The sequence below is a fragment of the Ochotona princeps genome, chromosome 10 (assembly GCF_030435755.1).
Source record: "Ochotona princeps isolate mOchPri1 chromosome 10, mOchPri1.hap1, whole genome shotgun sequence".
Taxonomy (NCBI): domain Eukaryota; kingdom Metazoa; phylum Chordata; class Mammalia; order Lagomorpha; family Ochotonidae; genus Ochotona; species Ochotona princeps.
In genome coordinates, this window is record NC_080841.1 from 24,283,116 (window position 1) to 24,308,065 (window position 24,950).

The 24,950-nt window shown below is 38.1% G+C and overlaps 1 protein-coding gene across 1 annotated transcript in view; it reads right to left on the bottom strand.

Moving 5' to 3' along the window:
• USH2A (usherin) overlaps positions 1-24,950 on the bottom strand; it is a 641,433-nt gene that overhangs the window by 193,254 nt on the left and 423,229 nt on the right. The window contains exons 41-43 of the mRNA XM_004578639.2: positions 23,723-24,057; positions 22,713-22,835; positions 15,190-15,353 (exon numbers count right to left, since the gene is read on the bottom strand). Of these exons, the coding sequence (XP_004578696.2) occupies positions 15,190-15,353; positions 22,713-22,835; positions 23,723-24,057 (622 nt within the window). The remainder of the gene's footprint in view (positions 1-15,189; positions 15,354-22,712; positions 22,836-23,722; positions 24,058-24,950) is intronic.

Below are 24,950 nucleotides of genomic sequence, written 5' to 3' on the forward strand. Positions count from 1 at the left end.
GTAAAATGGGTGCCTAGAATCATAAAATAAGAATATGAAGTAAGAAGTGTAAAAGAGATCCAAATAAGAAAGGAAGGCAAGGAAACTCATAAAACAATGGCCAAGATAAAAGTCTACATTGGAAGCAACAATGATCATGATTGTAAATACACACACACACACACACAGAATGAACAGGAAAACAACTGCGAGGAAACCAGTGAAAGTCAATTTTAAAGATGCTGAGAACACAGAGTGAGAAAAAAAAACTTGCAGAAAATGGACCAAATAATCAAGTATAAAAAATATTTTGAGACCTTGCCGAGAAAAAAGACTTAAGTCTACATATTGGGTAGGCTACAATGGCTTGATCCAAAACCCAAACACATAAATAAGTGAGATGTTGTAACATTTTGAAGATAAACTAATAATAATAATCTATAAAGAAGAAAAAGACACGCTTCAGACTCATCTGGAAACTTAAATGCTGGGAGACAATTTCAGCATGTTTTGAGGGAAAGTATTTTGATGCAAGAATTTTGTTCACATCTAAGTGAAATAACAGAAAGGCCAAAAATGACATGAAGACAAAAATGAAAAGGCTATGACTTTGACTTAAATGTTTTCTTATACTAGCAAAAATCAGAAAATATATAACTGACATTTTTCCATAAACTTCTGCTGAACAAATTCAAAAATGTCTCTAAGAAGCCAGAAAGATGATTCAAGTCCTGCACTTCAGATTGGGGAAACTTAAAAATTGATAACAAATAATAAAACCATTTAAAGAAAATAGTCATACAAAAAGGTTTTATAATAACAACAAACATTATAATTTAGAAATCAATCTCTGGAAATGCAAATGACACAGGCAAGGAAAATAACAGTGTATGAAATTTAGTACACATAAAAATTTAAAAACCTAGGAAAAATAAATACATAACTAGCCACTAATAACATTAATAGCATCAAATAGTACCTACCTTTAAAATACACTAAAAAGATAAAGACTGGTGCTAGGATTCCTAGAACTCAGCAGTGCTAGTTTTTATTTTTTTTCAAAGATTTATTTTATTTTCATTGCAAAGTCAGATATACAGAAATGAGGAGAGACAGAGAGGAAGATCTTCCGTCTGATGATTCACTCCCCAAGTGACTGCAATGGATGGTGCTGTGCCGATCCAAAGCCAGGAGTCAGGAACTTCCTCCAGGTCTCCCATGCAGGTGCCAGTCCCAAAGCTTTGGGCCACCCTCAACTGCTTTTCCATGCCACAAGCAGGGAGCTGAATGGGAAATGGAGCAGCTGGAACTGGAACCAGCATCCATATGAGAGCCTAGTGTGTTCAAGGCAAGGACTTTAGCTGCTAAGCCAACATGCCGGGTCCTATTTCTTTTATCTTTTTAGGGATAGCTAAATTGTGTTCACTGGTCTCTTGCATCTGAGAACACTGATCAGTTTGTGCCACTTTGGACTGAGATGTTCAATAGCAATTTGTCATTTCTGATTGTCTGTTTTTCCCTGCAGAGGAGGACTCCAATACCAGAAGAGAGGACAGATCCATTAGATAAAAGGAGTCTGGGAATCTAAATGATCCATAAAGGCATGCCAACACCTCACTTGATCAATGGAGAGATAAACTGGGAAAACTCAGCATTAAATAATAGAAGTAATCTACACTATGGACCAAATGAAGTTAACTGATGTCTGCATGACAGTTCCTCCCAAGCTGCAGGACACGTTTTCATCATCAGTGTATGGATATGCTGGGCCATAATGCAAGTATTACTAAACTAAAAAAAAAAAAAAAAGAAATCATACCTTGTGTCCTTAATGACAACAGGAATTAACAAGTAATTAGAAAATATACAAACACATGGTGATAGAAGATTTTGCTCCTGAAGGAACAGTGAATCATAGAAGAAATAAAAAGAGAAATTTAAAAATTCCTGCAACCAAATGAAGATGACAATACAACACATCAAAGCTTACGAGATAGCAAAAGCAATGTTAAGAAGGATGTTTACAGAAACTAGTGCCTGATTCAAGAAATCATAAAAGCATTAAATAAATTATTTCCAATGCAACAGAAGGACTTGGAAAAGCAACAGACAAAACCCAATATGAGTAAAAAGAGAGATAATTAAAATTAGAGGAGAAAGGCACAAAACTGAAACAAAAAAATTATACAAATATCAATAAAAAATAAATAAAATTGATACACCATTGGCCCAACTAACTAAAATACGAAAATGAGAAGATCCATGTTATTATTAATGGAGATAAAAAGGAAATGTTACCACAGAAAGAACAGAAATAAGAATCGGAGAATCAAGATGGCGGAATAGGTTAAGGACACGTTTAAACGGACAGAAAAATATTTAATCAGGATGAAGCAGAGAGGACATATTCAAGGATATAGGAAAGGACAGAACAACAACAGAGGGGTACCTGGAGACTGACAGACACTGGAAAGCAGCGGACACAACTGTGTGGTGTTGCAGTGACTGCTACTCCAGCGGCATTCAGCGAACAGCGATCTGAACTCCACCAGCAGCCAGAACTCCACCAGCAACCAGGTGGGAAAGGACTTTCACTGTGAGCTTGGGAGGTAAAGCTAGACAAAGAACTGTCCGTCCTTCTGGTCCATTTGATTTGACCAGGAGCAGAGAGAGAGCAGCAGATCCCAGATAGGTAGTGTGAGAACAGCGTGGATTTCACAGCCCAGTCAACCCCCTAGAGCTGAATTGGGCGCCATTTTGCATAAGGAGGCAAAGGCAAGGGAAAGGACTAAGTATATGCTGAGCTGGGAGTGAACTCATTTCTGACACAATGAACTGCAACGACGTGGCATTCTATAGGTTCCACCCAAGACAGGTCTGGGTAGCCCTCAGACTTGATGGCCAGCAGATCAAGAATTCTAGTGGTGGTATGTCAGGCGCCATTTTGTACATTGTGGCAATAGCTTTAGGACTGCAGGGGATAACAGTGAACTGTGCATGTGCTGATCTCATGAGAACTCACTAAGTTCAGTGAATTGCACTGGTCCTACAGGAAAATAATACCAACTGTGGTATCATATGGGTCAAAATAGGTCAGTGTGGTACCCAGACCTAACGTCCAACAGGTTCCTACAAGATCAGTGCCACCAACAAGCTAACTATATAGGACACCTGGTGTCTCTCTAATCCTGGGACCTGCTCCAACCAGAAGTGGGAGAAAGGTTGCAGAGACAACGGTGCAGCCTCGGCATGGTATCCCAGAAGGAGGAGAAAGCTGAGCCTGGAGCTGGGGCTGTGGAGACCACGATGGAAATCTAACATAAGAACCCAGACCTGGAACTCACTGGAGGTTGTGACACAAGTGGCTGCAAGCAAAAAGTTGTACCAACTTCAATAAGTAAAATTGCATTGTAGACCTGTGGGTGACACAGCTTAGAAGCTTGCCTCAAGGAGAAAACTCTGCTAACTAGAAGTTCAATGTTCAAGAGCAAAAGAAGAGACAAAGGCACAATGAAAATTACTGAAAACTCCCCTGCAAAGGAGCAAAACCCTATGCCAATCTCAGAGTTAACTGAGGAAGACATCGAGAAAATGGGGACACAGAATTCATGAAACTCATTTTAAAGATTCTGATCAACAATGAGAAACACATAGAAGAGTTCAAAGAATTTAAGGAAGGAATAAAGCAAATCAAGATTGATATATCAGAAATTAAGAACACAGTAGAGCAAATTAAAAGTACAATGGAGAGTCTCCAAAATAGAACGAAGCAAGCAGAAGAAAGAATCTCAGAATTGGAAGGCATTTCCTGTCACCAGGGGGAAACAAACAAAAGCTGGAAGCAGAGCTGGATCAGGCCAAAAAAAGTATTCAAAAATCGAAAGACACTATTAAGAGGTCAAATGTAAGAGTTATGGGAGTCCCAGAAGGTGCAATGTATTTAATGAAATAATAAAACAAAATTTCCCTAATCCGGAGAAAGAATTGGGAAACAAGATCCAGGAAGGACACAAAACTCCCAAAAGGCTTGATCAAAAGCGATCTTCACCAAGACACATGGTCTTCAAGCTCTCTTCAATTGAACATAAGGAAAAGATCCTTAAATGTGCATGTGAAAAAAATCAATTGACATATAAAGGAATGCCAGTTCAACTCACAGGAGATCTCTCACAGGAAACTGTACAGGTCAGAAGAGAACAGAGTGACATATTCCAGATTCTAAAAGACAAAAATTGTCGGCCTAGGATAACATATCCAGCAAAGCTTTCCTTTGTCTTTGAAAATGAAATAAAATTCTTCCACAGTAAAGAAAAGTTAAAAGAAGTTGCCTCTTCCAAACCTGCCTTACAATTGATACTTCAGGATGTTCTCTTGACAGAGAAGAGGAATAGCACCTACCAAAACCACAGGCAAACAGGAAGAACATCCCAGTAAAATGACAACAGAAGACTAAACCAATGAACAACCCATTCCTAAAATGATATGACCAAAGTACCATCCATAAATGTTAACTCTGAATGTAAATGGCTTAAGCTCAACCAAACATCATAGATTAGTAGACTGGATTTAAAAACAAAACCCATCTATTTATTGTCTAGAAGAGACACACTTCACCAACAAAAATCAGCGGAAACTATATTGCATGGATTTTGTTGTTTTCTGTTGGTTTCATCTCTTCAAAACACTTTCTTCTGATTAAATCATTCAATGACTCATAGATCACACAGCAGCATCATTTTCTTCAAGAAGGTTCTTGATTTTCATCTCTTCAGCTACACGGTAGGGATTTAGTAGCATGTTATTTAACTTCATGGTGTTGTTCATTTCTTTTTTTCTCCCTGATGTTGATTTTGTTCTGTGGCTTTTCATTTAAGGTGATGTATAGTAGCTGTGTAATGGAGACTGTCATATCTAGTAACATGTCATTTAACTTTATGGCATTGTAAATTTCTATTTTTCTTTCTATTGTTGATTTTGTATTATGACTTTTCATTTGAGGGGATGTACAGTAGCTGTGAAATGGAGACTAACATCCAGATGTGAGGATACAATATAGTATGCATTTCTACTTCCAGACAAAGATGGACTTGCAATGAAACTGTGTGCTATATCTTGACAATAGGATGCTGGACTCTCTGCCATTGTCCATGCCCACAATGATGGACATATGACTGTGTATGAAGAACTATATGTTAGTAATGATATAGAGGAACTAGGTAGGGGGGAGGGAATTGGGGCTGGGCTAAGGGAAATGCCAGGAATCTATGGAACTATATCATAAAATGATAATAATAATAAAATGTAAAAAAAAGAAAAAAGAGAAATAATAAGAATCATCAGGAATTATTACAAACAGTGATATGCCAAAAAATGGGAAAATCTAGAGGAGATAGGTAGACTTTTGGACACATACAATCCACCAACACTGAATCATCGGGACAATAAATCCTAAATAGACAATAGCCAAGATGGTTTTGAATCAGTAAGAGAGACTGTTCCAACAAATAGAAGCAGCCTCACTGCTGATATGCCACAGATTTAAAGAAAAACCAATTCCAATTCAAACTATTCAAAAACAGCTAAAGGGAAGGAAACTTCTCAAAGTCCTCCTATGAGTTTAGATCCTTAATTCCAAAACCAGAAAAAGATAACAAAGAAAGAGATATAAAACTACAGCACATAAGGTATGGGAAAAAAGTTGCTTAATACAATCAAGACAATATATGACACGTAGTTTCATACTGAATGGGGAAAACTTGAAAGGACTTCCACTAAGGTCCTGAACCAGACAAGGATGCTTGCTCTCACCACTGCTATTCAATATATTTCTACAAGTTTTAGTTGAATCTGTTAGGTACAAAAAATAAATCAAAGGAATACAAAGTGGAAAGGAAGGAGTCAAATTTTCCCTGTTTACAGATGATATGACCCTATCAGGACACCAAAAGAGTCAACTAAGAGACTAAAAGAATGTGGTAAACTTGCACTATATAAATTCAACACACAGCAACCACTAGCCCTTGTAAGGACACAAAAGGCCATGGCTGAGAAAGAACCTGTAAGGTCAATCCCATTCTCAATGGGTATGAAAAATATCTACAATGAAAATTCAAACCAATAGAAGACACAAAAGATGGAAAAAAAATCTTCCATGTTCATGGATTACAAGTATTAATATTAAAAAATGTGCACACTATCCAAAGCAACTTACAGGTTCAATGTGATCCCAATCAAAATATCAATGAGATTCTTCTCAGATCAAGAAATAATGGTGTTAAATTTCACATGAAAACATAAGAAATACCCCAATAGACAACTCTCTCTCTCTCTCTCTTTTTTACATATGTGCTGTTTAGGCAAACATTGACTACCACAATCTTAACCACTTAAAACAAAGCTGGAGGCATCACAATACCAAATTTCAAGATATACTACCAAGGTGTCCTAATCGAAACAGCTTCATACCAGCAAAAAATAGATATGTTGACTAATAAGCAGATCGGACACTCAGAAATTGACACATCTGCAACCAACCAATCTTTGAGAAATAAGCTAAAATGAATCAATAGAGGAAAAGAAAGTCTGTTCAACAAGTGTTGCTAGGGAAACTGGACCATCACATGCAGAAGAAGGGAATACATCCTCCACCACACCTCAGACAAAAATCAACTCTAATGGGTCATGTTATTAAAGGAAGTAATTAGCACAGGAACAGACTTGTTGAGGAAGACCCCAGAAGCACAGACAAAAAAGGTAAAAATAGAAAACTGAAATCACATTAAAAACTTTGAAGCTTCTGCACTTCAAACAAAATATTCAACAAAGTAAAGAGGTAACCAAGAGAATGGAAGGGAATATTTACAATTGTGCAACCAATAAAAGATTAAGATGTGAATAATTAAAGAACTCAGGATACTCAACAACAACAAACAAAACAATCCAGTCAGGAAAAGGGCAAAGGACATGAACAGGCATTTTTCAAAGGAAGAAATTCAGGCCAACCGGCACATGAAAAAATCATCAGAATCACTAGCACGTAAGAATTGCAACGAGGTTTCACATTACCAAGTTAGAACGGCTATCATCCAAAAAAAAAAATGCTTTGTTTTGGCAAAGTATAAGAACACAACCTTAATGGAAGACAGTAAGAGAGTTCCTCAAGAATCTGAAACTAAATCTACCAAATGATCCAGCCATCCCGTTTCTGGGAATTTACCGAAAGGAAAATAAGTCAGGTTGTAAAAGATGTTAATCAACTGGGGAAAAGATAGAAAGGTGGCATACATACACAGCAGGACTGCGTTCAGCCATCTTTGTGCACAGAATGGATGCAACTGGAAACCGTCATACTTTGTGAAAGAAGTCAGTCCCCAAAAGACAAATATCACAGGTTTTCCCTGATTTATGGTAAATACACAGACCACAACGTATTGCAATGTATATGAAAAAACTGATGCTTTGCTATTTGATTATTGTTTACAGCCCTCTTCTTTGCTCTCAGGGAAACATCAGCTTTATGCTTTGTACTTGCTGGATTCTTTATTTGGTGGAGCATTAAGCTTATGCCTATAAAATAAAGTATGCCATTATAAAATTTAAAAAATACAAGATAGGAAAGAGGAGGAGCAGTGTGAGTATGGGTGGAAGAAATGTGGTGAGAAGTATCATTATGATGCTAAATCTTTTTATATGGCATAAATCCATGTAAATCTATATATGACATATTAAATATATATGACATACATCAGGTGAAATTTATTTACGTGATATAAAATTAATTAAATATCTTTATTACTATTTTAACAAATGTCTTCCCTTGATTCAGCTGATTCTCTAGATGTGCAAAGAGTCATATATCTTCTTCAGTGGATAGGAGTTTTACTATTAAATGCCACTTTAGATGTTGTCCTTACATCATTGTGCAGTTATGTGTTCTGAGCTGGGGCAAATTCCTGGGTATTCAACATGCCCATATCCTTCATAATGGATGTCCAAATAACTCAAAATAGTTGGCTGAGGGTATGCTAGTCTTCTCAGGCTGCCACGATACTGCAGACTGAGTGGCTTTAATAACGTGACTGAGTTCTCACAGTCTGGAAGTTCTGGGTTGGTCAAGGTCCATGACCACTGTGCTGGCACATTTGGTTTCTATTGTGGAATATTTCTCTGGGTTGCAGACATCTTTCTTTCTGAGTCTTCACATGGCTTTTCTCTGTGTAGAAGGAGGGGGGATAAGTGAGGTGAGGTAGAGAGACTGAGAGCAGGTGTAAGGGCTCTGGTATTTCTTATAAGGACACTATCCTTTGGAATCAAGGCTCACCTTTTGACCTCCTTTGATGCCCATAACTTTCTCATAGGTTCCATTTTCAAATATAGCTATGATAGAAGTTAAAGATACAATATATAAATTTGGGGGGGGGGCACAGACATTTAGACCACAACAGATGGGCAAATGCAAAGTCCTGCCACAGCAATTAGATTATGCTCCTTACATAGTCTTGGATAATTTTTGGAGATTATTATCAGTGTCCATTATATCCCCCTCGATCTTTTGAATCAAGGTCAAGGATCATCAAACAAAAGTCCATGAATCAAGTCTGGCCTGTAGACCATCTCTGCCCCGCCATCTGTTCTTATAACCTGAGAGTAAGGAACACTTTCTAGATTTTTAACTGATTGGGGGGAAATTTTTAAAACAATTATTTGTAGTAAGCAAAAACCCTATGAAAATTCTATGAAAGCTGTTCTTCATGAAGTTTGGGAGCGACACAGCCATACTTATTTGGGAATTCTTTCTGTGACAAGGCCAGTCAGCTTTGACAGAGCATGTATGACCTGCAATGTCTGCAGTGTTCACCATCTGGCCCTTTACAGACAAATTTTTGGTCCTGATCTAGATCAATTCCAGCAAACCATTCCATTAAATAGGTCTCCTAATTTATTTGTCCAGTGCTGAATCCTTCAGTCATCTCTCATTAACAGGCTCACTGGGAGATAATTTTCTTAAAATGTAAAACCTAAAAGGACCCTATTAAGGTAATTTTATGATAGAAAGGTTGATCTTGCTCACAGATTCTCCAAATTAGTGTAATTTTCCAATTTCTGTGGTGCAGAGCTCTGTGTCATCAACTAAGCAGTTCTTGGAAAATTTGAACGGATCAAAACTGCTTCTTGAGAAAAATCATTACATAAGGAAAGGGGAAGATTTTCTTCTTGGGCAATGATCAAAGCCACCTCCCTAGTTTTTTCAACAAGGTATCTGGCATCTTTATTAGAGAGTGTCTACAATGAGCAACTTCTCTCTTGCAAATTCCCAGCCACCTTCATCTTTCATTGTGCTCTAGCACTGGTCACTTTCCAGAGAAAACTGCACTTAGAGAAGAGAGCATAGACAGCATTCTGTATTTGGCTCCAAATATAGGACAGCTAATTTGTTCTTTAATCGAATGATGTGGGCAAACTGGAATTGGATTTAGCTAAGCTACTGCAAACAAGATTCCCCAAAATGTCATTCCTTAAATAAACTCAACATTATTTTACATATCATATAATAGACTGAATGTGAATGAAACCATTTGTAGTCCAGGTGGTCATTGAAGAAATCAGCTCTTTCTCATGTGACTTTGAGGCCATTCATGACTGCATGGTTGAAGCAGAATATGGTCATAACCACATTCTGCTTGAGGGGAGGGGGAAGGTGAGAACAGATGTGTGAGCTAAGATCCACAAGACATACATCTTTTCATGATCTATTGACACAAACACTGGAATTTCACACAGCCAGAGCTGACTGAAGGAGAAGTCTATAAACTTAACTTCTAGACTGGCAGGACAAGGTCATCATTAATGGAAAAGAAAGAGAATGGATATCATGCAACAGTTAGATGTTACCATTCAGTAAATATACTGAAGTCTACCTTTTGAGAAATCAAGTAGTTGTACATTCTTTTTAAAAAGGCCAATAAAATGATTTGAAAAGCAGACTGACAGACTGACAGACTGACAGACTGAGAGAGAGAAAAAGAGTGAGAGTGAGAGAGAGAGGGACTAAGAGAGTGAGACAGAAAGGGAGAGTGAGTTCATAACAAACAGGTCTAGGCCAGGCAAAATCCAGAGCCAACAGCCAAGAAATCCATTGTGGTCTTCCACAAGGATGGCAGGGGCCCAAGGATTTGGGCCATGTTTTTCCTGCCTTTCCAGGTACATTAGCAGGAAGCTGGAATTGGAAGCAGTGCAGCTGACTCACACTGGCGCTCCCATATAGGATACTGACATTGCAAGGGTCTAACCCACCATGCCACAAGTCAGTCTCCTGTATAATGTTATGCACCTTTGACATATGGTACAATGCTCTTATATGACTGTCATGCAAAATTACATCCTAAGATTTTGTTAAATATGATTTTCCATTTTTTTCATCTTTTGTAAGATGCTATTGAATGCAACATATCCATTTCAGAAAAAGAACACCTTACACCAAGGTATTATTACATCAATAATAAATGATATGTGCCCGGCGGCATGGCCTAGCGGCTAAAGTCCTCGCCTTGAACGCCCCGGGATCTCATATGGGCACCTGTTCTAATCCCGGCAGCTCCACTTCCCATCCAGCTCCCTGCTTGTGGCCTGGGAAAGCAGGAGAGGACAGCCCAAAGCTTTGGGACACTGCACCCATGTGGGAGACCTGGAAGAGGTTCCTGGTTCCCGGCATCGGATCGGCGCGCACTGGCCCGTTGCAGCTCACTTGGGGAGTGAAACATCAGATGGAAGATCTTCCTGTCTGTCTCTCCTCCTCTCTGTATATCCGGCTTTCCAATAATACTAAAATCTTAAAAAAAATAAATGATGATTAAGCTTCAGACATATTATTTTACTTACTGTTCATAACACTTAAGCATAGTTAATATTATCCCCATCTGAGATTTAGTGAGGTTAAGTGGCTTGTTTTAGGTCATAGTTCTAGAAAATATTGGAATGGGGATTTAAATTTAAATTTTCCTGATCCCCAAGTGTATTGTGCAAAATAACTTCGAGTGGCTTCACAAGATTTTTTTTTCATTTTTTTTTTGCTCTACCTAACTTGGAATTTTGAAACTACATGAAATTCCACCAACAAAGCTAGTGTATGAAAGACTCAAGGAAAAACAGTGACAATAGCTTTTTTTTAAAAAGATGAGTAGAGCTGGTAGGTGAAACAAAAGAAGAGTAATGAACCATGGGGGAGCATGTTAGGCAGTGAGGGATCACTCACACTGCAAAAAGAAACATGAGTACTTAGAGAGCTTTGGGCTGAGTAATTAGACAACAGTTATTGATTAAAGAGGACAACATCGGTGAGCACCTGGAAAGAAATCCAGGTTGTAACATGTGCACAGATGAATTGGAAGGGATGTTTGCGAAATGGCTGGCATGTCTATAAGCTCATGCTTTCATAAGTGGAGCATTGGGTTAGGGATCAGGGTGGAAAGGGAAGATGACAATGGTGGGTGCTTCTTAAAAGATGTGTGAATTCAGATGAAGTTAGAAAATCTAGTTATAAAATCTGGTAGTTTCTGATTACAAGATGAGGCAGATGCTCTTCCTGAGAATCTGAGAGTACTTTCTTAATGATGTCAGCTTCATGCTTTATCAAGTTTCCCTGAATTCAATGGGATACTAAACTGTAGAATTCAAGTCATCTGTATTATCAGTGTACAAGCCAAACAAAGCAAAACAAAACCTGAAAAATATTTGGGGAAGAAAGGAGGAAGGGAAGGTGAAAGGAAGAGATAAAGAAATTCGGAAGAGAAGAATGGAGATGGTAGAAAAAGAGGAAAGGCAAGATAAGGCAAGGAAGATTCTATGATACAATGTTCTGAGCATGGGGCAAACTATTGACAGGTTAGAGTGGAACACATTTGGACCATTTTTCCCCTTTCAATTCCTTTTTCCTAATAATTTTCTCTTCACCACCACCTCCAGTATTGTTTTACATTTTTCTCAACATTATTAATGTTGATATTGAGTCAGTCTTAGAGGGTATGAGGCTTATATATTCTACTCCCTTCTCATAGATACTTATTTTGCCTTTATTGAAAAGTGAGAAAAGTGGAAATAGTATCACTAAATCATTCTTGATAAAATGCTAATCATCATTAAGGAAAATGCATTAGAAAGACACGTAATTCTCTATAAGTTACAAGTTGGATCTTCTTGGGCTTTTCTGAAGACTGCATAAAGAATTATTGAATCAGAGATACATTTTTAATTATTTATTTTTATTTATTTAAAGTGGGGAAGCAGCTTTCTTACTTCTGATGGTCCACTCCCCATATTCCTGTGACTATGGGCCAGGCTTAAGCCAAGAGCCTGAAACTCAGCTCAGGTCTTCCATCTGGGCAAAAATTCAACTACTTGGATCACCACCTGCTACCTTCCAGGGAGTGCATTATCAGGAAGCTGGAATCAGAAGTGGAGCTGGGACTGGAACCCAGACACTCAAAATGGGATCCACATATACCAAGTGTCTAACAACTGCATCAATTCCCCAACCCTGTGATTTTTTTTTAGCACCAACTTACATTTAGTATATTTTATTAATGCCTGCCTAGCTACCCATCTATCAAAGCCAAAGTGAGAACTTCATATCTTTACTGGGACAAGGAAGATGGAGATGAAGAAAAAGGGCAAGGGATTGAGCTGTTGAAAGAATTACCCACATTCAGTACCAGCTGAATTTCCTCCCAGAAACACACGGGAACAATTACATCAAATCATTTGATGCATCAAGGATTCCACAAATGATCAGTGTTGCATGGAATATTCTGATTGTTAAATATTCAAAATAATTATCTTTTTTCAAAAAGTGTTTGTAAAGTGAGGCGTGGAGAACAGAGGAGGAAAATATGGTCCATGTGGCCAATAACTGCACCCAAAAATTGAATTACAGACACGCAGAACTGTGTTCACCTCGTGCTGTGTCATATACATAAAAGCAGCACTAACACCTGGCCCTTCTGCAGGTTACCCATGCTCCCTTTCAAGGTGTGCCTGCTAAAAATTGGCTCAAAACATTTTGCTCCCCAAATGAGGTACACATGTGGAAGGTTATAGCAGGGTATGTTTTTAAAGAGCATATTTGGGGTATTGAAAATCAACTATATGAAGCAACTCTGTAAATTTATTCATGATTTTCAATGTCAAGGTGTTTACTATCTACAGATTTGTGCCTTTTAGCATATGGGATTATGTGTCAATTTCTTCCTACTAATCTGGGAAATGACTTAAAACTAAAGCTGAAAAAAACAGGTGGCCTTTTCACAAAAAAATGGCAAGGTAATTTACTTAAGATAGCAGGTTGCATAAAGGAAATGATAATGCTACAAGCTTTTGCAGATCTAACCCTCTTCTGATAGTTAACCTTTGTGCTCACAAATAGTTACCTGAAAAATGTCTAAGGTGTGAATGGAAATAACAGCAGATTGTATTACCTACATCCTGAAGGTCAGGGGTTCAGATTACTGAGGTAATGAAACTTCAGTGAGCTGCTTCAGATCCATTAGGTTTGTCAGTTTTTATAAGCACACTGACTTCAGGCATGCAATTATTACATAAAGAACCTATCTTGGCGAAAATTCAGCCGCCACATCTTAACCCAACTATTCAAATGCCAGATGATGGGAGGGGGTGGCTACTTTTCTGGGTGGGTGTTTAAGATGGATTAGTCCCTGAGATGGAGCAGGGAAGAGGAGGCAGGGGAGCAAAAACATAGTTTACATAAACAAACATCTATGAGAGAAACTGTGCTTTTCCCAGATATGTTTATGAGGATAATGATAAGCATAAATTGACTTACATTCTTTCGTGAAGTTGTGTTTTTGGGTCCCAATATAGATGCCACTGATAATTAAGAAGCTGAAAGCTTATACAAACCCTAGGCTGTTCATTGTTGTTAAAAATGAGATATTTGGTAGTCACATAGATTAGCATAAACAATAGTGATTTTAACATACAATAAATATGACCTACTACTGGGACAAACTCAGTCCTATGTCTTAAAAGAGCATTTCTATTTTTAGGATGTATCAACTCAAGGCCCTGGCCAACGTAGTGGTGCAGGACCAGGATCCCATATGGGTGTTGGTTCATGTGCTGCCCACTCCACTTCCAATCCAGCTCCCTGCTTAAGTCCTCAGACAGCAGTTGAGGATCGCCCAAATATATGGGCCCCTGAACCCATGAAGGATATCTGGCAGAATTTTCCGGCTCCCAGCTTGAGATCAACTCAGTTCTGACTACAACAGTCATTTGGGGAGTGAGTTAGAAGATGGAAGACTTTCTCTGTCTCTCTCTGTGTAAAATCTGCCGTTCAAATAAAAAGAAATAAATCTTAAAAATACAACACATCAAGACCATGGCTAACTCACATGGCGAGCACTGCCCAATCATCCTTTTATACAAAAGTAGGTGATAACCCCACAAAACAGACATCTTCATCAAAATATCTCATTCAATACTTTCCAAGCAGATATTTCTCAATATTTGATAACGTGCCAACAAACTTTGATTCAATAATTGCCAGCAAAATTTATATCTCTGAGAACAAGTACAGCACATATTCCTGGCATGGGTTCAGAATTTTACTTTTTTGTAATTGTCATAATGGATTACCACAAATTCATAGATACAATGTGAACTTCTACCCTACTGACAACGTTGCTCTGAAATTGAAGCTATAGCAAGTTTCTAAAGTTGCAGGAACAGGCTGGATTTGCCTCTGAGCTCTTTCAAGGCTTGCACAGCAATGTTCTGGATGAAGCCAGGCCCAATCCTGCATTACTGGAGTGAGTCCAGCAATTATATCCAGGTTTCATTTCATAATAGCAAGGTGGAATTTTGCATACAATTATAATTCTATTAAATGGATCTTGCTGTGTGATGCAGGCATCGCTGAGATATGTGGGCAGAATCTGAACATAGGTGTAAATTTTGCATTGTATCAGGTTAATAGACATTTCTCCCACGACTGGCTGCTAGAAACTACATTCTCCTTGCAAAGGGAATGGACAGAGAAGGCAGGCCTGAGACAGGTGGAGAAGAGTGTTTGCTTTCCAAGTATAGCACAGGAAGCTCAGTGTTTTACCTTCTTAAAAAAAAAAGTGACCATTTTTACTTCATTCACTTGAGTACTAAAACTCACAGAGGAAGTACGGAGCTGACATAGTGACTTACTTGGTTTATCCCACCTCACGTCGATAGCGGTGTGGTTAAGAGCGCTTACAGTAAGATTGGCTCCTCTCTCCGGAAGGCCAGCCAGTGTCGTCACACTTACTTCTTCGCTTGGAGTAAAACCCACACTGTTGTATACTAAGAGCTTATATTCATAAGTTGTAAACCTAAAAGGTTTGGAAAAAGGAAAGTTAAGAAATTTCTGTTTCACAAAAGCAAAACACAGTATTTCATTTTTCCTCACAAAATAGAGTATTACCTCCCGCACATCTCATCCCCAGTATACCCCACCTCTCACCCCTCCCACCAGATAATTAATCACTTGCTTTCTCCTCTTCACATGAAACATACAATTCTCTTTGTAACTCTCCGGCATGAACCAAAGATCCAGGAAATCATTTTATTAGCAATGCTAAGCAAATATTGCTATTTAAAACAAATGTGCTTTCTCATTTTGTTCACTTCTTTGTTTTGTTTTGTTTTCAGAAGTGGTAAGGATTACAGCTCAATCCAAGATGCAATTACAAATATGGCAAATTGCCAGCTTTCATTTGCTCTTAGCATCTTCATGCTCTTCTTTTGGGAAAACTCATCCATTTTCAAATCTCACAATTCCTCATCACCATTTTTTTTCTTTCTCTCTCTGTGCCATTTTCCCCTACCATCTCATTGGCAGACAGACAAACTTCTGAATTATTCACTGTGACCAAAGTGTACAACATCTTCCCCTTTGGAGGTTTGCTCCAGGGAGCTTTATTTTTGCTTGAGTTTGAAATGTATTTGCTGAAGGAAATACAGCGGAAAGCGAATATAACCATGCAGAAGGAAAAATCAGGGACTGGGGACCTCCCAGTCACACAGTAAACAAGTGACAAAGGGGAAACACTCACTTCAGCCTCTTGACTCTGGCAGAAACCTATCAGGTCTTCCTTGTTTTGCTCTGAACTGCCTGCGTAGGAAAATATGGTTTACTGCCACCATCAGGCTTGCACTGCAAAATGTCTTAGATGGAGACACTTGACATACAGTGCACTCCTGCCCTCCTGGAGCATCTAGATCCTCTATATCTCTGCTTAACTCTCTCTTTTTTGGGGTGTTAATCGCTTTTTTCTTTTTGTATGCTGTACTGGGTTGAATTGTGTTTCTCCTTTCCCTGAAATATATTTTCAAGACCTAACCCTTGATCCCTGTGAGTGTGGCCATTTTGAAGAATAAATTTCTGCATATATAATCTAGTTGGGATGAGGACCTTAAATCCAGTGACAGTGGCACAGGGAGAGGATCACCATGGAGAACAGAGGAAGAAATCGGAGTTATACTGGCATTGCCACTGAACAGTTGGAGTCACAAGAGATTACAAGACAGTAAAGCATTATTCAAAGCCTGGTGAAAAACGTATTGGCAACTTCCGATCTCTATAGGTTTGTGAAAGCATACATTTGTTTAGCTTAACCACTCAGTCTGTGATACATACACTACTATCACAACTCCAAGAAATTAGTACCTCCGCTATTTGCTTAACTATTGAATAGTTCCTATTCAGTTGACCAAAACTACTAAAAGCTGATAATAACATGTTAGCCACATCTGCATGTTTTTTTTAAACCACTGATTCATTACTTATAACCCTCTAGTGTGATATTATAATACCTATTCGGTAATGTAATACCAATATATCATATATACTATAAATATGCTAATTACCAATATTACAAATAAGCCTCTGAATTATTGAACTTGACCAAGTTACTGGGTCAGTAAGCAGGAGAATAGGAAGTCGGATATAGGTGAGCTGATTCCAGAGACTGTCCTTTTAGCCATGAGGTTACATTGTCTACATAATGGTATAATAACAATCATAATAACAGCAATCATGGTGATAATCTGATCTGTCAGTACTTGGATGACGTCATGATACTAGAACTTGGCCTCTGAGTAATTTTTCTACCAGAGGGAATAGATTTTTGCTTACACATCCAGTCTGGCCAACTCTGCTTTGCAACTGCTAGTATGAATATAAAGGATGGCGAGTCGGGGTTAAGAGGGTAGCGAGTCTGAGGCAATGGAATGAACTCAAGCTAATGGCTCACATGGGAATTGAACCAATGACCTTGGCTTCATTAGCTCTCCCTTTGCGTAAAACATTTGTAATTATATTTTCCTTCATAAAATGACTTAAAAGACATTTAGCTAGAATCTGGTTGCCTAATATCTTCTATGTTTTATTTTGCTTCTGCATGCATACGTTATTATACAAATAATAATCTTTTTGGCTTTAAAATGTTATTTCTGTGGTTCTCTTTTGCAAAATGAATGATAGAATCATGTGGCACTAAAACAGATAACTGCAAATACATTTTGTAGGAACTAGTTTTTAGGATACTGTAAGGGGTTTCATCCAGATATGGTGAAATGAATCTCCACAGAAGAACCCAAACAGTTGAAACAAGCCACTGGAGTGCCTAACTCCAAAGCAGTACTCAAATTTAGACTAAGAGATGGGTTCAAAGTTTATCTGATTCTAATAAGATGCTCCCTATATTTTTTAATTTTTTAAAAGACCTATTTATTTTTATTATAAAGTCAGATATATAGAGAGGAGGAGAGGAAGAGAATATCTTCCATCCATTGATTCACTCCACAAGTGACCACAACGGCCGTTGCTGTGCCAATTCGAAGCCAGGAGCCAGGAACTTCCTCCAGGTCTCTCACGCGGGTGCAGGGCCCCAATGCTTTGGGACGTCCTTGACTGCTTTCCCAGGCCACAAGCAGGGAGTAGGATGGGAAGTGGAGCTGCTGGGACTAGAACCGGCGCCCATATGGGATCCTGGTGCATTCAAGGCAAGAACTTTAGCCGCTAGGCCACCATGCCGGGCCATGGATGGTCCCTATATTTTACATTTTACACATGAGACTGAAAATTTAAGTGGATTTACCCAACTTGGCACAGGACATAGTTGAGTCCCTAACATCTTAATGCCTGACATTAAACATTTCCAATTTTTGCTATCTTACTTGAAAAATCAGCAGGCATTTTATGGCCATTTGCATTTAAAAAAATTTTTCATTGTTAATGATTTTAGGAAATGAGATCTTGATCCTCTTGAACAAAATACTAAGATACATTTTTTTATTTAGTAAGGACATATACCTATGGTTTGTCTATACATCGGTTCCTATTTTCCCATTTAACATCAAAAATGATATACTGGTTAACTTGCAGTACTTTCCTGTTCTCTGTGTTTATATTGTTTTCAAGATGGATTAGGTTGGGATCTAACTTTGTGGTGCAGCTAGTTTGATACCTGGCTGCTCTAATTTTGATTCAGTTCCCTGCCTGGGAAAAGCAGCAGGATTAGAACAAAGTGCTTTGGACCCCTGCACCTATGTGGGAGACTTGTCTGGACTCCAGGCTTTGGTTGGCAAAGACCTGGCCACTGCAGCTATTTGGGGAGTGGATCAGTGGATGAAGATCTCTCTCTCCCTGTAACTTTGTTTTTCAAATAAGTAAAAATCAAAAATAAAAGTAAAAAGAAAACTTAAGTTTTGGTTATTAATATTAAATAGAACACTTAATTAATGAACATATCTGGAAAGAAAATACTGAATTGCCAACATATGACAAGGCTTATGTATATAAGTTAATATCTTATAAATACTAACGTGTATCCTAGGTATGAAAACAAATGTACCATTTAAAAACCTGTAGAATGAGTCCTGGCAGGGTAGCCTAGCAACCAAAGCCCTCACCTTGCACGTGACAGGATCCCATATGGGCACTGGTTTTAATCCCAGTGGCCCCGCTTCCCATCCAGCTCCCTGCTTGTGACCTGCGAGGAGAGTAGAGAACAGTCCAAAGACTTGGGACGCTGTAACTCTGTGAAAGACCAAGAAGAAATTCCTGGCTCCTGGCTTCAGATCAGTTCAGCTCCAGCCATTGCAGCCACTTGGGGAGTGAACTAGCAGATGGAATATCTTCCTCTCTATCTCTTCTACTTTCTGTATATTTGACTTTCCAATAAATAAATAAATAAATCTTTAAAAAAAAACCTTGTAGAAAGCATTTTTTAAAATATCAAAGTCAATAAATACTTAAGATGAATCTAAATGATTTCAGTTAAATCAATTGTTTATAAGTCCTTTTAGTATTAATGAGTTATTTCAGTAGTTATCCCCGAAATGATTCATTTTGGGGGCATATCCTACAATTACATTCATCCCCAGAAAGTGACAACCTTTGTTATGTTATAGACACAGCTAGGTGTTTTTTTTTCTTTAATTTTAAAACATAATATACATTATCATCTCATTTATGGAACAATATTCATTTCCAAGTTTGGTTGTTATTGCTCAAATAAACAAGAAAACTAAGCTCTAGTTTGCTTTATAAAGGGACATTTTTTATAACTACAAAAGCAGTCATTCTTCTCAACGTAACATGAATTTGGTAGGCCAGCAACACAAAAATCAACCAAACTAATCAAGAAATAATTCTACTGAAATTTAGCAAAATACTACTGCTAAAAATATTTGGAAAAATATTGCTCTTTTATGTTTGCTATACCACCAGTCATTTGTTCCAAAAACATTTACTGAATGCTTAATAACACGTCAGACGATCAATTCAAATAAACTTGATATTTATGCAGTAATAGAGGATGAATGATAGAATTCTGCTTTTGAATAACAGCCAAAATGTTAACTAATTTTGGGGCGGATGTACAACAGAGACAGCATTTAGTACAACCTCATTTAGTCAGTGGAATCTTCATAGAGGAGAGAAAATTGAGGCAAGCTTTTGATGACAAGTGGTATTTTGTGCAGTGAAGACACTTTTGCAACGCAAGACATTATTCTAGGGCAAAATGAGTGAAGGCTTGTATCTTAAAAGGGTCTGATGTGTTTGGAGAACCAATAAAATTCTCCAGTGCAGCTGTAGAATGCCTCAGGTTATTTTCATCAGAATTAAAAATGTGTCAACTTTATTGATGTTCTAACAGAATGCATGTGTCAATATTGTCACCAATATAAATCATACTTCTGAAAATGCAGGCTATTTAGTTGCTTCTTCCACTAACTCTTTTTCATATCTGTCAGAGCCCAAAGTGTGTTTTGGCACAGCATCACACAGGCTAGGACTTGAGAAACCTTATGTAGTTCATTGCTTCTCACACAGCCAATCCTCCGCGGCACTAAATAATGAAGGAAATGACGAGACATATTATTACTATTGTTCAAATATGCAGTTCTTAGAATTTTCCTTTTATGGCAGGTATTTTTTTAGGTCTCATATTGATCCTAAAATTTATATGGAAGATTTTTACTTTGGTGATTAAAGAGTAATGTTCTTTACAACTTGAAAGTTTTAATAATATGACACTTTTAAAAATGATGAGTGGGAGTTGCAGCTGTTACTATGATTCTGTCTCTACACTACCAGACTGTCGCACCTAAAATAATCTGTCTATAATATCTGTCTTTGTTCAAATAAGTCACTAATGTGAATCAGAAAACAAAGAAAACAGTTTTTTTTTTTCTTTAGCAGAGTCCTATGACAAATGATTTAAAGGCTCATTTCTCATGAAGTGGCATTTCATATCATGACAGTTAGAAAGGAAACTATGTGGTAAATTCAGGGCAGTGAAATAAAAACCCACTGTGACTCTCTCAACTTAATTTGAGGGTGATATCAAGGCATGTCGATGCACTTTGATTTAAGAACATTGCAAAGACGTGGCATTCCGATGCTGACAGAGGTTGTCTTTCATTTCTCTATCCAATTTTTAGTCACAGTTTAAAATTAAGCAAGATGCTGACAGGCCCTTCTTCCTCATCTTGATAGTCATAGCAGAAGGTCATCTTTCCAGTGACCCCACAGGGTCTGCATTGGTGAAAAACTGGCATTAGGAGGAGCCAGAATCAGTCCTTGAACCCAGGGGTAGGAACAAGTACTGCAGGGGACCTAGGCAGTATTTGGAACACCCACAAGCAGTACCAGTTCGAGTCCTGGCTACCCAGCATCTAATCCTGCTTCCTGCAAATGCACCTAGGAAAACAACAGATAATGCCTCAAGCATTTGAGTTCCTACCACCTACATGGGGAACTTGAAGGGAGTTCCAGATTTTTGGCTTTGGCTTGGCCAAGCCCTGGCTGCTTAGGCCATTTCCATGATAACTCAGCAGATGGAATATATCTGTCTCCTTTCTCTTTCGCTCGCTCTCTCTCTCTCTGTCTCTCTCTCTCTCTCTCAGTAAATAAATCTAAAAAAGAAAAATCATACACAGGTTCTCTGATGTAGGACAGGCATTTTACTGCACATTTTAACCATCAGGCTAGAAGCCTGCCCTTAATTCATCTTTTGCTCCTTATCATAGTTCCTCTACATGTGGCAAATAAAATTCAATTTCTGAATAAATGAATGTTTTCCATGGATGTGAAATGCATATAGGGATGCTGAACTAAGAACAATGATGAATGGAAGATAGCTGACAATTTTATAATGATCATGATAGTAAGATTTACTAAATGACCTTTTTGAACACACAGAGGGGAAGTTTCTCATGGTTCAGGCTGTTGATTCGTTGGATTTATTTGCTATCACCATCTAAAATTCTTACAATATCCATAATGTTCTTCCCCCACAGTCCCATGAGATGGACAGAATATTCCTTCATTTTGCGCATTCCCCAAAGACAGTAACATTGCAGTTACTATTCTCAAGGCACAAGGAAATGATGACAAAACTTTGAGTTAACACAGTCTTATTTAGCAAGTGTTTAGGTGCCTACTATGTGCAAAACATACAAGGCATTGAGAGAAAAAAGACATGAAGACCAAAGGCCTGCCTTGTGGCAAATCTGGTTTATAAAGCAGTATCCAGATAGGCAGTCAGGCCAGTCCATTACAATGAAAATACAGATATTCACAGAACCAGTTATGGAAATCTATTAAAATCGAGCTGATTCAGATCAGGGAAGCAATGAGCCAGAAAGCCTTTCCAGAAAAACAAACTTCCAGAACAAAACTCGACGGATGATATGGTCAGGCAATGTGGCGAGTGAAAGGTGTGGAATGTAACACAAATGTGGCATGGACACCAAGACTATGTGAGACAGGCTGGAATTATTAGCCAGGTTCAGAGGACAGTGACTAACTTGTGCATTTAGATATAAAACAACTTGATGGGAAAGTTGTGGGAAATAAGATAGAAGCTTTCATGTAAATGGTCGATATGTCCAAACTTTGAAATTTCATGGCTGGGTAGAGCTGTGACAAAGGCATTTGGTTAAAGCTCATACATTTGTAAGTCTGACTTCAAAAGGCATATTTCAAGCATGTAGTTAAGATAGCAAACATTAAACACACTGTTACAGTTCCATGATTAATACCACAGATAATAACCAAACATGTTCAATTGCATAACTGATAACATGCTCGCACAAGGAAGACACTAAGACACTTTGAACTATTCAACGTACCCAAAACTAAATGCCAGCATTTGTTTTTCTAGTTTTTGTAATCTCACCTGCTAAGACCCTTATCTTCATAAAACCACTGAGTTCCTGAATAAATATTGTGCCACAGATTTAAATCTTCTGGGGGATTTGATGCAAGTGGTTGTTGGGTTTTCCGTCTCAGAAGCTCATATCTAAAGCAAAATACAAGCAGAAACATCAGGATTATTTCAGCTAATGTTATTACCAAAATTCAGGTTGTTTTGTGGTACGTGGTGTGACATGTGTGTGCAAGCATAAGGATCCTGTGTAAAGTGTAGTTATAAAGTCTTTTCCATTTAAGTATTTTTTTTCTGGCTCAGGTTTAACGCATTCAATCATTTTTAAACAATCAGCTACATTCATATTTTATCATTATCAGCTAGAATGATAACATTTTAGAATTTTCTGTGTCAGAATTGCCAAGTCTTTATTGCCTGGTTCACACCAAGTAGAAATACAAAACCTTATCAAGTTAATGATTTCCTAAGACTTCTATCATCAATACTTAATAAACAATGATAATGCTGCATTATCAACTCAGTAATCTTAGCTAAGTCTCAAGTTGAAGTGGTTTCAAAGCTGTTTCAGAACCACAACTCTTGCCTTTCATCTTATCTACATTCCCGATCACAACATTTACAAATATTCTAGTAGGAATTCATGATTTTATTTTCTTAGCTTTAGACTTTTGAAACATTTCGTGTGCATGTTATCAGACAGAATATGGCATCAAATTTGCCTAACATATAATGAAAGACTTTGAGAACCAAGAGAAGAATTCTACAGAGGATCCTGAGAGAACAGTGGTCATTGTTTCAACGGTTTTTCATTTCTTCCTAACAGCTTGGTGGTCTGTCTACGTTGACGAACAGTTTTCCACATGAGCCATGCTGTACAATATAACGCTCTATGGAAGTGAGGGGCAGAGGAGATTCAGGAAGGAATTGGTTCTAGGATCACATGTGTGAAAAAGCCTCCTTTTCTATCAATCAGATAAGACCGAGGAAAAAATCTAAAAATTCTAGTTACCCTCTTTTACCTCAAATTAGGTCCATTGGGCTTGGATGGAGGCTGCCAAGCAACCCCAACAGAGGAGTCACTTAGAGGAATCACGGACAACCGGCCCACATCCTGAGGCAGGGTGTGGTGGGTGGTGACAAGTGTGGGTAAACTCTCTGAGCACCCTCCAAGGTACCCATTACCTCCTGAGCAAGCAACAATGGTTACAGAGTAATTAGTAAAAGGAATCAGGGGAGTCACAATTTGACTTAAGACTGAGGACGTCACATTGGTTATGGTGATGTGAGGGTCTGGCATGCGGATCTCGTAGCTGAGTATGTCTCCATTCTGGATGAGGGGGGCTTCCCACGTGACCTGAAATGACAGAGTAGTTTAGGATCAGTGGGATAATACAGGCACAGCACAACCTGAGTTCCTGGGCCTAGAACTTTGTTGTGTCTCATTTGCAGCAAAGTTATTTTCTATCCTGTATTTGGCTTAGTCATTGTATGGGATTTATGAAGGATTTGAGATCAATTAGCAGTGCACCAGGAACCAAATGAAATGCTGTTTCCTGGGTTTGACTTTTCATCTTAGTAGCTTCCAGGACTGTCAGATGAGTATACAGCTTGGTCATTCATCTCCACTGTGGGTGTTCTGAGGAAGACAGAGAAAATACATGGAGGAAATTCACACATCCGCACGCATCAATAGGGCAGCAAGAGGATTTGATAGTTTTCTCATTTATAACTCAATTAAGCAAAACAGAATTCCTTGCTTTGCACTGTTAGCATGTTAAGTAAGTTGCTTCTAGGCGGTGTGGTGGAAAGAGAAATATTATGTGCATTTTCAGGAGATGTACAATTCAGTTTCTGAATTGTCTATGTAACTTAGCAAGTACAGCAGTAATAACATCTGACTTCTAAAGATAAGATATGCATAGAAAGGTGTTAGAGAGGTAAGCAAGGCGGATCCTGAAAATCAGAGAAAAGAATAGATTTTTTTTTTCATGAAATACTGTAATATCTGTTTTCTTTACTTTTCTGCTGAATCTGGCAAGAATGTGATAGAAGTATACTCTCATTCTTGTAGAGAGGAAAAGATCCTAGGAAAATGTGTATAGGTTATTAAATATCAAGATTTGGCTTAATCTTTTTAATTGTTGCTTTGCTGCGTTCCTCAGAGTACATAGTTTATCTTCCATGCTGATTTTGAATTTCTATTTTGTCTTAAGAAAACGAAGGCTTTTTTTGTTTATTTGAAAGGCA